Here is a 13,105-nt window from a genome sequence, read left to right as displayed (position 1 = left end):
TGCTAATCAAGTCAGATAACTTTTAGGTGCTCTTTCAAAAAGAAACCCCCCAAAAAACAAACAAATAAAACAACTTTTGACCAAATAAAGAAAATTTAGTTGCTGTATTTAACCCTTGAGCTTCTTGACAGACTATTCCTCACCCTGCAACTTCATCCTGCAATGGTTTGAAGATACTTTGTCCCTTTAAACCATGACAGTTTTTTAGACTGCGGGCCTAAATCCAAACAGTTCTGATGAGTGTTTCTGGTCTCATTATGCTTCATATCAATCTCTGTATCAGCAATGCTTTAAAAAAAATTTCCCGAAGAGATTTGACTGTTTGAGTTTTAGAAAGTAAGAATCAAACGGGGGAAACAGCAATATAAAAAAAATTATTCAGGATACTGGTGAAGCAGCTTTAGCAAGGCAAATGCACCAGGAATAGAACAATCATGAGAATTTTTAAGGATAAGCCTGCTCTGATTCCAGAGTCAGACAGGAGTCATGTTTGAGCCTGCGCACACTAACCTTGAAGCAGAGTTCCTCCCACTGGCAGTGCAGGTGCTCCACCTGCTCCTGCAGCAGCAGGACATCGTCTGCAATGATGTACTGGGACAGATCCGTCTTCATGCTGCTCAGCTCCGTCAGGCTCTCAGCCCAGTCCTCCAGGGAGATCTTGTTCTTCTGCATACCATAACACAGCGATCACCACAACAAACTGTCAGGACTCCCCCCTCCTCGCCCTCTGCACTCACTCTCTCACAGCTAGTCCCTACTGTCCTCTCGCTCTGGACCTCCAGCCCCTTTTTCTTTCTCCCTCTATCTCTATCACCCTTTTCTCTCTATTTCTCCCCGCCCAGCGAGAGAGGATTAAAGGCCACAGGCTGCAAGCTGGGCTGGGGGAGGGGTGACTCTGCAGGGGGAAGGTAGGGGTTGGGGATAAAGGCTTTGGTGGGTCAGAGGGGATGAGCTTTGAGGCAAAACTATTTCAAACTTGACTTTGGTCTCCTGGGTCCAAACAGTCTGAGAACTTGTTGTAGATCCACGTTCTGATGTTTACATGTCAGTATTTTAAACAGATATTTATTAGCCCTTCACCACCTACAGGCTGCTAACACTAACATGCAGAATGTGAATATGAACTTGGAGTACATGCATAAAAACAAAAAAACAAAACAACAACAAAAAAACTGCTGAAGAGAAAAGACAATGCATGAAAGAATAATCTGACACATTGAGAATCACATATATTCATTTCTTAGTAAGGACAAGATAGACCTTTGAAAAAACAAAACAGATATAACAAACAGAACAAATATATGTGTTTCTCCAAATGAAGAACCTTTTATCTGATCTTTTATCTTACTGTCAGAGCGGCCTGGCTGTCAGTTATTTTATAAATTATATAATTAACTCTCTGTACTAATTGCAATAAGCTGACAATCAAAACTCACCCCCTTGTTTAGTTTTTAAAAAAAATCCTAGTTCTTGTTAATAGGAACACAAATAAATGTATGTCTCCGTCCAACGATATTCCTTTTTAACAGGACTATACTGTGGTTCAGTCTCAACAGTTAAACAAAAGCACGCCCAGCTCAGAGTTCATTATTAGGCCGAAATTATTTTACTGCTGGAGTTTCCGCTAAAAAAGTGAAGCAAGAAATGCACCTCCTGTGCTTTTGTGATTAGTTATTTGGAGATGTACCTTGTAGAGCTTTGCACTCTCCAGGTCGTCATCACACTCTGGCATGGTCTGGTTCAGCCGGGTCTTCATGTCTTTAAGCTGCAGCATGCTATCTGTTAGCCCAGTCTCGCAGCGCTCCCAGTTCTAACACAATCAAAATGTATTCTTTAAAACACGTTAATCATGCAGATCAATGTGATAGGATCTTACAAAGCTGATTGAACAACAACCCATCACACTCCTTTGTCTTTTACTTCCTAAACATGCTTGCAGTCATTAATCACGACAGATTGGATTAACTTGCCTGCTCTCAGGCCATGAGAATGTGTCAGACGCTATGGGAGACAAGTAGAGGATCTATGTGTCTTTGTCCGGGCTCAATAAACAAAAACTCAACTCATCTTATAGACTTCCACATCATATTTACCCACTGATGATACAAGGCAAAGAAAATGAGACACTGAGAAAGTAGCAGATTTACAAAGCGGCTGAACTACTATACGGCATGTGCTGTAAAAACAACTAAGGGCTAAATCTAAGAGCGATGTTTTCAGTCCACACCGAGGCTGAGGCTGATGTAACTTCCTCAGGGGATTCACTCTCACTCCCTGACACGGCCTTAAATTTCATTGATTCTGTATATCCGGTGTAATCTGACCATCCATTGACTGGAGGGTAAGGGTAGCAAAAAAGACTCATCTACTGTGGTGATAACAATTTAAAAGCCAAATACTCAAATATGATAACATGAAAAGACAAAGCCACAATATGCTCGGCTGAAAACTGTTTACTGCTGTTTTAAACTGGAGCCCATTCAAAACAAAGCATCAATAAGTTTTTTTTACCGATTAATTACCGTCCAAAATAAAGGAACCATTTAGTCTAAAAATCTCAAACGGGACATTTTACTGGAGCTGACACTAACAGTAAAAAACAAGAAGTGGATCACTCTCTGGGCAGTATTTACTTTTATTGGAAAAGTGTTGTGTTTTGTGTGCATTTCCTTTGTTTTAAACTTACTTTAAGATGGTTTTAGTGCAACAAAAACAAGGGCAAAGTTCAGGCTTTCGCTATTTGCCCTGTTGAAACCCATTTTAATATCCTCGACGTAATTTTGAGTTCACTTATTTTTTATTGATGTGAATACAGTGCATGCATAGCAGTCATTTCATTGTCTAGTAAATTCATTAACATTTTTAGTAATCTATATCAAGTGAAAAAAGTTTTTGATCACAATTTTATTTTGTTTTTAAAATATTAAAAACATATTCAGGAACATTGTACAGGTATTCAATTTTTTTATGTATGTAAACAGTTATAACCTGTTACTTTAATGTTATTATTATAATAAAGTAATTTTAGTAATATTTAGTGTCGCTATACATCATTACCTATATGCCTATATATATGTATATATACAGAATGGCAGTAAGAAACATAATTTTAAGAAATAGCTCTATATATGATTATTATCGCTTTGACCTTCTAACCAATCTACCGTTTTGAAGGCGAGGTCAGAGGTCAAATATGACATATTTAAATCTTTGTTCGGTACTTTCAGTATTTTAACAATACTCTGTGTTTTTATTTGACAAACAGGCCAGGATACAAATATATTGACATTACTGTGCTTGCATTTAAGAAGTCACATGAATAAGAAGAAGAGTTCAATATAAATTTAAGTCAAAATACAGAAAATACAAACACACAAGCACAGATACACTGCAAAGTTTTCCTTAGTAGCATAGACTGAGTTTGAACTTGTCTCACTGTGTACCAGCTAAAAAGTTCCTAAAAGTAACCCGTTAAATCAGAACATAATAGTCACAATGATTACCTTGATTATAGCCTCGGTGAGCTCCAGTCTTTTGAACAGCAAACTGTGGAGATTGTCCCACTCCTCCTGCAGTGTCCCCAGATCTGTCTGAAGCTGAGTCTGGGTCTCCTCGTCCCCCATGGAGAACAGCTGACGGCCAACCTCCAGAGTGTTGATGAAACTGCTCTGATACCTCTGGAACAACAGCTCTTTGTGCTGAGGATGACAGTGCAGGAGATAAAACATAGAAAGGAGTGTGGAGGAAAAATGAAGCGAAGGAAGCTACTCAGCAGTGATTCATTGGGGGATGTAGTCAGCCGGGGGCTCTGTAGGGCTTCCATCTTCTTTTTTTTTAAAGGGGCAGCTTACAATAGGTCAAAGTCTTATCTTCATCCACATTCAATTCAAATCTCATCAGTCTTCCTTCATGACAGCCCAAAATAACAAAGATTGGAAACTTTACAATCGTTTCATTTTCCCTTTGCTGTAAACGCAATCAGCACCAATTTTCCCTCAGTGTTCATATCTTTAAGCAGCCGTCTGTGAGTGAGTGGCAAAGATAACGTGAACAAACAATGATTTTCAGCAAGTGTAAAAGACTCCCACAAGGATCAGTCCTCTTAACAGATTGATATTCTTATAATTTCATTCATCAGCTTGCAGTGAGTGTTTAATTCAATCAGTTTTATGGCCCTTTCAAGTGATTTCAAAATCAATTCGAAAACAGATCCCACCTGCAGGTCGTGGAGGGAGCGTCGGAGCTGCTGCAGGCTACAGCAGGTTAGTCCAGCTGAGGGGAGCAGGGTCTGCGTGTCCGCAAGGAACCTCTGGAGCTTTCTCAGGCTGCGGCTGTACAGGTGCCAGTGCTTCACCAACCCCTCCACCAAAGACCGTCGCTGGTCAGCCCGCTGTACTGCTCCCTGCCACTGCTCTCTGAGCTGGGCCAGCTTTAGGATGAAGTCGCTCCTGGATCCATCAAAATATTAAGTTGTACTTAAATTTCAAAATGAAACACTGACTGTCTAAACAAACAGAATGATTCATTGTTTTCTGAGGCCATTTGTACCAATCAAGCTAGATTTTTTTAAAACCAGGATCAGAATTAGAACAGAAACCTATACGAAGCATGGAACCTGGTGGTGATGCTAGTGAACGGTCAGTGAACAGTCAGGTAATCACCAAAGCTTTTAGGATTTCATCTTCATCAATATAACTCTATTAAATTTCATGTCAGTTCATTTCAAAGGTGTCAACATATTTCACACATCCTGGACTCAGATGGGCAGAGGGATGCTGTTTGATCTTCTCACCTGCCCTCCACCTCTCCTTTCTGCAGCAGATGAAGAGCATCAGTGATGACTGAGTGAAGGATCTGGTGACCAATGGAGAGCTCAGCCTGAAAGCGCTGAATCACAGAGACATATGAATGATTAGAAGTGTGTAGTTCAAGCTTAGATGCGTCAGTAAGACTGCTAATCAGGTTTGATACCTTGTGAGTACAGAGCTGCTGTCTGAGGCCGTCGTACGATCCCGCTACGTCTACAGCCAGGCTGTCCTCCATCCTCTGCAGGAACGACATCCAGCTTTCACACTTCTGCTCAAATCTCTGCTGCCTCAGCACTTCCGTCTGCAGCTCACTGTACACAAAACAGAACAGCAGGTGAAAAATGTTCTGCAACGTTTTACTTTGTGAAAAGTATATTTTTAACGTTTTTTAACGTCAAAAAGCCCGTAATTCGAAAGTAAAGTTTGAAAAAAAACTGCCTCCTACAGATTTGAGCGGATTTATAAAAACAGTTGTCTGCAAAAGTTCTGTGAAATGCCCTTTGAGGCAAGGCTGCCAAACAAATGTATCCATTTAGTGATCAACCCTAATTTGTGTTCGGTTCATTCACTGCCTTTTACACAATTACGTTTGATTGTTTTCTCTCTTTTTTAAAACTGCGAACTAAATATCTTTTTGTTTTTTATTTACTTAAAACAGGGGAAATTTACTGGAAGACAGGAAAACTGTGATGGCTGCTCAGGTATTAGTTCCCTACTCCTCGTGTTTCCTCACTGACCTGCAGGCCTCTTCAGCTCTGGCGGAGGCATCCGCCCAGCGGCGGTTGAGGAATTGCAGGCGGTGTGCCGCAGCGTCCTCTAGCGTCAGACTGCAGCTCCGCTCGTTGAGCACATCGAGGTCAGCAGACAGGCCGCTCAGCTCCATGAGGCCAGACTGGAAACATATGGTGGCGTCAGAGACTCAGGAGGGATCACAACAGTCTGGACTACCTCACGCACGGCATCACAGCTCAGGACGGTCTAAGATTACACGCTGCAGTCATGCTCTGTGTTCCTCTGTCCTCATTTATTTACCGCCACAGGGCGGCTTCCTGCTTCTTCATATTCTCTCACTGTTGTATAACATCTGCTCCTGTACATTAACTTTCCATTCAGAGGTATAAAGTCAGGCAGAGACAAAGCATACTTTTACACCCTTACACTACTAAATATTTGACACTCATATTTCTGCTTAAGTCTTAACATTTAAGAGTTACAGCTGTCAAAATCTTCTCTTTGTGTAAACAATGTCACCCAAACGTTTTCAGCACTACATAGTTGTTCAGCACTGTAAATGCACCTACAGCTCAACTGGACTGTACGAGCTCATTTTCTTTTTACAGCTTTTAAATAAATAATTTTTCACTACATATAAGACTCAAGAAAATGAAGCTGGACTCTCTTTAAGAAAACACACATTTCTATTGTAGCATAAAAGTCTCTTAATGAACAATTTACTTTGGGGAAAACAACAGAGAGCTAAACACGCAGCACAGCAGTCATTCATAAAATCTTCACGCTGTCTCACCTGGTCTGCCTTCAGAGCTGGATCCTCCAGGCGCTGCTGCCAGACCTCCAGATTCCTCTCCAGTGACTCCATCTCATTTTCAAACTCCTGCACCTGCTTAAGCTCCTCCTACACACAAACATGGCACATGGCCATATGTGTCTTAATTTATAGGTCACTGTGACGCTTTCTGGAGTCAGGTGTCAGGTGAGGAATAGCAGTGGCAGCAACAAAACAAGCAACGGTTTGTAGTAAAATACTTTAAAAAGTTTAGGTTTGTGCACATTGAACGATTGGCAGTGTTTTCATTCAAAGATTCCTGCAGGTTTACCCAAATAACCAGGCTCACTGGTTTAACCTTAAACAAAAGTTTGTACTTGATATGTGATCGGTTCAGTGTAAGCAGTTTTTAAGTGAAAATGAATAATAAGCAATAAATCCAGTCTGACTTCACCAAATCCCACAGACTCTTTCATTCATGAGGTTTTACCTGCAGGTGACCCAGGTTCCTAGACAGCTGCTGTCTGAGCTGCAGGACACCACGTGGCAACAAGCGGCACTCTGATTGGACCAGACTGGCGGCTGAAGGTTCCAGGTGGCTAATCAAGTCCTTGGAGGCTTTCAGCACCACCTCCAGGTCAGACTGCAAGGTGTCTGTCCTCTGCAAGAAAATCTGAAGCAAAGGGGGAGGCAAATGATTGGAGAGTTTCTATTATTATTATTATTTTTATTATGTTTGGTGTCAGATGGTGAATTTTTAAATGCCTGTTACAAACTGCTGGACCCTGATATGAAATAAGACATTCTTTTAATTGATTATCTCACCTGAACATTTTCTATCTTGACAGTGAACAGCTTCACTGTGTTGTCCTGTCCAGGTGTGCTGCTCAGCACAGATGTGGCATCACTCTGTAGTGCCTGCAGTCGCTCTGCCAGAGACCCAGCACACTTATCATAAACCTGCCACACAGTCAGGACCTTCTGACATCTCTGGAGCTGCTGGCCCAGAGCTCCAGTCACTATAGTCCAACTGGAAAAAACAAAACAAAAAACAACAACAAAAGATCATATTTTTCCACAGAGTTTCCACATGTGGATGTGCCTGTGTGCAGGTGTATGTGCATGCGTGTTTGTCTCACCTGTCTCTCTGCCTGTCCAGACATTTGCTGATGATGGCAGCAGCAGCAGGACTGATGTTATCTCTGAGAGAGAGGATGTTCTGACCAAGTTTGTCCCACTCTACCTCTGAGGCTTCTGTCTCCTGTTGAAGAAGCTGCATCCAATACAACAAAACAGCCATCAGTCAAAAACAAAATCCAAACATATCCAACTCAGGGTCATAGGAGCTTATCCCAGCTGCCATGGGGCAAGAGCCAGGGTATACTCTGGGCAGGTTGCCAGTCTCTTACAGGGCCAACACAGCACCTATGGGCAATTTGGAATCACTAGTTAACCCAACCCCACTAATTGCATGTCTTTGGACTGTGGGAGGAAGCTAGAGTACCCGGAGAGAAACCACGCAAACACAGGGAGAACATGCAAACTCCACACTGGTGGATGTTGGATTAGAATCCAGGACCCAGTGCTAACCACTGTCTTAATAAGCAATATGTTTTGAGTGTCCAGAAGCTCACAGTTCCAGTGACCAAATTCTCCTTATTAAACATATCTACTGCAGACAAAGAATCCAGAAAAAGTGGTGAGTTTAAACATCTACAAGTGATCGAGCTAGTATGGGTAAAATACCTGCAGCTTTTCATGGAGATCTGTGAGTGCCTGCAGGGAGAGCCGGGGGCCGCTGTAATACTTCAGAGTCTGAGATGCTCTCACTGTTTTCAGCACCATGTGACTCAGCTTCTCCTCCATGTTGCTCCATAACAGCTGAGCCTGAGTTAGCCTCTGTTTTACTGAGTCGTTCTGTAAAAGATAAGATAATCTAAAGACACCCAGGAGCAGACAAATACCTGACCTAAAACTTTTAAGTCAGAGGCATTTATCCTCTGAACTGTCCTTGTGTTACTTACCCTCTGTGTGAGAGCTGTGCAGGTCTCGATGGATTTATCGATTTGACAGATAAAATTGCAGCTCCTGTTTTCTTGTCTGCCACAAACTTTGTCTATCAGCTCCTGAAGAGCTGCAGACTTCTGCATAATCTTCTCCTCAAGATCCTGAGATAAAAGCAGAATTTAAAACCTGTGTTGATTTACTTCCCTTGTGTGGACGTGTATCTCTGAGTATTTCTTTGCAAATGACTTGACGTGAAAATTGCTCATCACGGCTGAAACATCAAATCTGAAATGTTGAAATGATGACAGACACGCTGACTGTTCACGCAGATGTTAGAACACAGACCTGGCAGACGCTGATGCTCCTCTGTAGCTCCGTCTGGCTGCTGGGTGTCTGAGCCGAGTCCATCCAGAGGTTTTGAACCGCGATCCAGCTGCTGATCCGCTGCAGTCGGGCATCCCACTCTACTCTGTTCCTCAACTCCTGTTCAACCTCCTGAATCTGAACACCGCACACGTTGTCAACAAATTACAAACATCTCCTCTAATGATCAACAGTGTGTGATGTAGGAAGGTTTATAGGCAGGACCTTTCAAACTTACCTTAGAGTTGATTTTTTCCTGCAAGCTGAGCCACTGATGGTTGAGGCGACCCTGTTCATCTGCATACTGGTTTTGTTCGTAGCGCAACCTGTGGTCCTTCTCATTACTATTTGACTGTAATGGCTGGTTCACGTAGTCCACTGTAATCTGATGTGCACACATCTCTGTCTGAGACTCCTGAGAAATATGCCATGGATAAATACACAAGTAAACCAACAAACGTCTCTTGATCAGATCAGATCAGCGCTAATAATACTCCACTATCCCACTGAAACAGCATAATTAATACAAACATGTAAGCCCGCACCACAACCACCACCATCCATTCTACCTTGAAGTATTTCAGGAACTGGGCGAGATCATTGTTGGTGCAGGAGTTTTTGTTGATTTTGTTGCAGTACTCCTCCAACTGACACTCAGCTGCTCCGAGCCAGGCCTGCAACTCCAGCAGCGCCCCCTGCTGTGTCTGCACCTCTAACCATCGCTGCAATGAAGTCCAAAAAATAAATTAATTTAAAAAAACCATTGCATACTGTTGTCATTGTTTAATGGCCTTTAATCAATTGTTTTCATTTATAAGCTTTCAGTTAATCCACAATGGTGCTATTAGCAAAGACAGTCCAGGTTTAAAAGGAAGTGAGTGAAAATCTTGAAGTAGGGGGGACAGAAGACTTACAAATGACAGGAGCTGACCACAAAGTGAACAGAGGCAGAGGAAATGAAGATTTCAGAAAGAGAACAAGGAAGGGGGTAGAGCTGAGACGAGTGGAGGTGGGAGGTGGGAAAGTAAAGAAGAAAAAGAGTGGATGAACGAGACTGAAAGAGGAGAGAGGAGCAAAAGACAGACAAGCAGAAAAGAAAAAAAAACGTCAGACACAGAGAGGTTCATAGGTGGTTTCACACCAAAAAGAGAAGAGAGGTGAGAAGAGCCCTCAAGATGGATGATTATAATTGGTGGCAGCAAAACTGCACCAAACTTTGTCGAGCTAAAGCCAGAAAGGTTCTGTGAAAGTATAACTTCTGACATTTAAATACATCCACAGATAAGAGGGTGTCTGGCACATAGTTTGTGTATTACAATATTCAGCATTTAAGAAACTCCATCGCTCCAACACCCTTCAGGGAGATCTGGGGTCAGATGTACTAATGTATTGGACCACGTTGCACTGTCTGCATTTATAAAGAGAGCACAGTTACAAGACTGCATATAAGAGGTGACCGATCCTGTTGGATGTGTATTTCTAGGAGTTTCTACGGTGGCTCTGAGAGGTCAAATGCACTGCAATGTAAGAAAAGAACAGCAAATAGAACAAAAATGTTGCAAAAACACTGAAAATAAAACTGAAAACAATTAAAGTAGAAAAAACGAAATCTCACAAAACTCAATGCAGGTGTTTTTGAGGAGACATTAATGAAAGTGCTACAGTAGTCACCAAAAACTGCACTATGACCAGTGTTGGTCAAGTTACTTGAAAAAAGTAATCAGTAACTAATTACTGATTACTTCCCAAAAAGGTAATCCCGTTACTTTACTGATTACTTATTTTCAAAAGTAATTAATTACTTAGTTACTTAGTTACTTTTTAAAAACACGATTTACAACCTGAATAGGTGATAAAGCGATAGATCTTTCAGCCCAATTCTACTTTTTCTGCATAACCCATCATACAAAATGTAATCAAATGGAAAAGTCTCTTTTTAAAACTTGTTTTATCAGTTTTAATCTTTTAACTTTATGCATCAAGCAAAAATTTAATTATATGCAACATTCTCTGACTGGAAGAAATTTGTTTAATACTTAAACCTATTTTCTGCACATTCCAGCACATAAAATAAAATATTTTTTTTGGGTTTTCCACTCACTCTTTCAAATAGATGCAAGTAAAACACAGCAGAAAATAAATAACATCAAAGACTAGCGGTCCTTTTGCTCTATTTTCACCTGTAAAGCAGGAGTGGGGTAGGCGGAGGTTTACCCTGGTGCAGGTGTGCCGCTGCGGTCAGTGGAAGAATCCGCGAGTTTCTCTGTGAGTTTCCCATTACGTCCTTGCGCACTCGGTGCTTGCTTGGAAGTTTAGGGTTTTTTTCGCTGTAAAAAGAAGTTTTCTTCCCACGCACAGCAGACACTAATGTTTTTGTCACTTTTTATGGAATCAAACTCAAAGTAAGATCAGTACTTCCACGCTTTAAACGCTGCATGCTCATACTCTCTCCTGCACTTGATATATTATCCACTGTTGATCTGCACACAGCTGTTGTCACTAACGTCGCACTTGCTTACATCACTGTCATGAGACATTCTCGCAAAAAAAATCACGGTTTTAGTAACGCAGTTACGCAGCGTTCCTACGGGAAAGTAACGGTAATCTATTTACCGATTTTGCAATAGTAATCCCTTACTTTACTCGTTACTTGAAAAAAGTAATCAGATTACAGTAACGCGTTACTGCCCATCTCTGACTATGACACACTTTAAAGAAGTGAACGGTTCACCAGTGTTGTGAGGGATAAAAATATGCAGGTAATGTGTATTTTAATCACATGATTCATGTAAGAATGTAGTTGCATACTTGTCACATTCGCAACTGTTTCCTCATGTTGTTTTATCCCCCAAAACCCTTTTTTGTGTTTTGTGAGTTTTGTTTTTTGGTCAGCTTTTGTAGCATCTTTTTCCTGTTATGTTTTATTGAACTTCCATTCTGTTTTGTGTGCTTTTTCTATTTACAGTTTTTTTCTTGCGTTACAGTGTGCTTGACCTTTCAGAGCCACCGTTATTTCTGTTCTTGAGATCCAAAATACAAGGAGAATATTTAATTGAAGTGCATTACTGCTATATGTGGCAAATTAAAAAAAACAAAAACATGTAGAATATAGCATGCCGAATATTTTTTATTGGAGTTCTATATTGAAATGAACTGCCTGTGTTCAGAAAACAGCGCAACTTTTGTAAAATGCTGAATAGTTTAACTTAGAGAAGTCACAGTCTACATGGGGGGGAGATCCTCACCTTGTGCAGAGTTTGTTGAATAACAGGCACATCAACGAGAAGACTGGACCAGTCCAACTCTATCTGTCTGAGCTGAGTGTTGATGGAGCACATATCTATGTCAGAAGTCTTGGGCAGAGGAGTCCCTTTATCCTCAGGATCGCTTTCTGAGTGTGCTTCCCTCAGCTGCAGCAGCTGGGACGAAGAACCGGTCACTGCCACCTTTACTTCAGATTTGGCCTCCAACTCTTTGGTCAAAGCCTGCATTAAAAATCTTACGTTAGTCTGTTCTCCATAAGTGCATTGTGGTCTCTGGAAGAGCTGCTAATGAGCAAAAGTTGGTCAAAGTGCTAGAACTAAAATATTTTTAAAAAAACTAAAAAACAATGGTTTCAACTCTTACTCACCACAGACTGGAGGTAGAGCTCACGCCTCTGTTCAACATCCATCTCCTCACTGGATGAGACAGTGAGCTCACTCCATCTATCGATCCGTTGTCTAGCCTCATTCATCCACTGAGACAGCGCGGCAGAGCTGTGACGAAACCTGATTTTTGGGCAAAAGTTGCACATTTAAAAACAAGTTGACACAACATCATACCAAAAGATCTTTTACTATCTAATATTGGGGTTTTCATTGCATGCAACCCTATTTTAAATTTAAATTTAGATTGACAATTTTATTATTATTTCATCTCAATATAAACCACACTAAACATTTCTAAAATATGATATGAGCTTAAACTAAACTACACGCAGTCTAGTCTAAGTTCAGGACAAGTTCCAACTTTCTATGTCAGACGGCCCGGACTTTCATGCTTTTCATCAGTCACCTGCTCTTCAGTTTCCTTCCTTTGTCAAAGTTGGTGCGTTCATGCTCCAGCCTCTTGTGCAAAGATCTCCAGCGAGCCTCCAGTTTACAGACAGACACACCCACTCCACTAAAACCCGCTCTCTGCAGTCGCCGGCCTCCCTCCAGCATCTGACTGACCCGCGCTTCATTCTCCTCCAAAATGCGATGCAGCTCCTGCAGTCAGACAAGGAGAACTTGCATATCACTGCACAGACCCATGAAATGAATTCATACATACATGCGTGAATATTCACTCAACTCAACACAAAGGCTAATGCTCAGAGCGATACAAAAATCTTTGTGAGAAGTCACCTTTTGTCTGCTGGCTACAGTCACAGAAGGGCATT

The 13,105-nt window shown here is 41.4% G+C and overlaps 1 protein-coding gene across 1 annotated transcript in view; it reads right to left on the bottom strand.

The window, feature by feature from the left end:
• Window positions 1-13,105, bottom strand: part of syne2b (spectrin repeat containing, nuclear envelope 2b) — a 142,494-nt gene that overhangs the window by 27,930 nt on the left and 101,459 nt on the right. Inside the window, exons 89-107 of the mRNA XM_080871114.1 lie at window positions 12,739-12,932; window positions 12,314-12,452; window positions 11,928-12,167; window positions 9,252-9,404; window positions 8,921-9,097; window positions 8,665-8,820; window positions 8,337-8,480; window positions 8,059-8,229; window positions 7,452-7,585; window positions 7,138-7,342; window positions 6,803-6,985; window positions 6,334-6,441; window positions 5,546-5,700; window positions 4,972-5,119; window positions 4,793-4,887; window positions 4,217-4,448; window positions 3,504-3,698; window positions 1,688-1,810; window positions 511-666 (exon numbers count right to left, since the gene is read on the bottom strand). Coding sequence (XP_080727240.1) covers window positions 511-666; window positions 1,688-1,810; window positions 3,504-3,698; window positions 4,217-4,448; window positions 4,793-4,887; window positions 4,972-5,119; window positions 5,546-5,700; window positions 6,334-6,441; window positions 6,803-6,985; window positions 7,138-7,342; window positions 7,452-7,585; window positions 8,059-8,229; window positions 8,337-8,480; window positions 8,665-8,820; window positions 8,921-9,097; window positions 9,252-9,404; window positions 11,928-12,167; window positions 12,314-12,452; window positions 12,739-12,932 — 3,108 coding nt within the window. The remainder of the gene's footprint in view (window positions 1-510; window positions 667-1,687; window positions 1,811-3,503; window positions 3,699-4,216; window positions 4,449-4,792; window positions 4,888-4,971; window positions 5,120-5,545; window positions 5,701-6,333; window positions 6,442-6,802; window positions 6,986-7,137; window positions 7,343-7,451; window positions 7,586-8,058; window positions 8,230-8,336; window positions 8,481-8,664; window positions 8,821-8,920; window positions 9,098-9,251; window positions 9,405-11,927; window positions 12,168-12,313; window positions 12,453-12,738; window positions 12,933-13,105) is intronic.

Source organism: Rhamphochromis sp. 'chilingali', assembly GCF_963969265.1.
Source record: "Rhamphochromis sp. 'chilingali' genome assembly, chromosome: 21".
NCBI lineage: Eukaryota > Metazoa > Chordata > Actinopteri > Cichliformes > Cichlidae > Rhamphochromis > Rhamphochromis sp. 'chilingali'.
The sequence above is the reverse complement of the archived record's forward strand: the minus strand, read 5'-3'. Positions and strand labels throughout refer to the sequence as shown.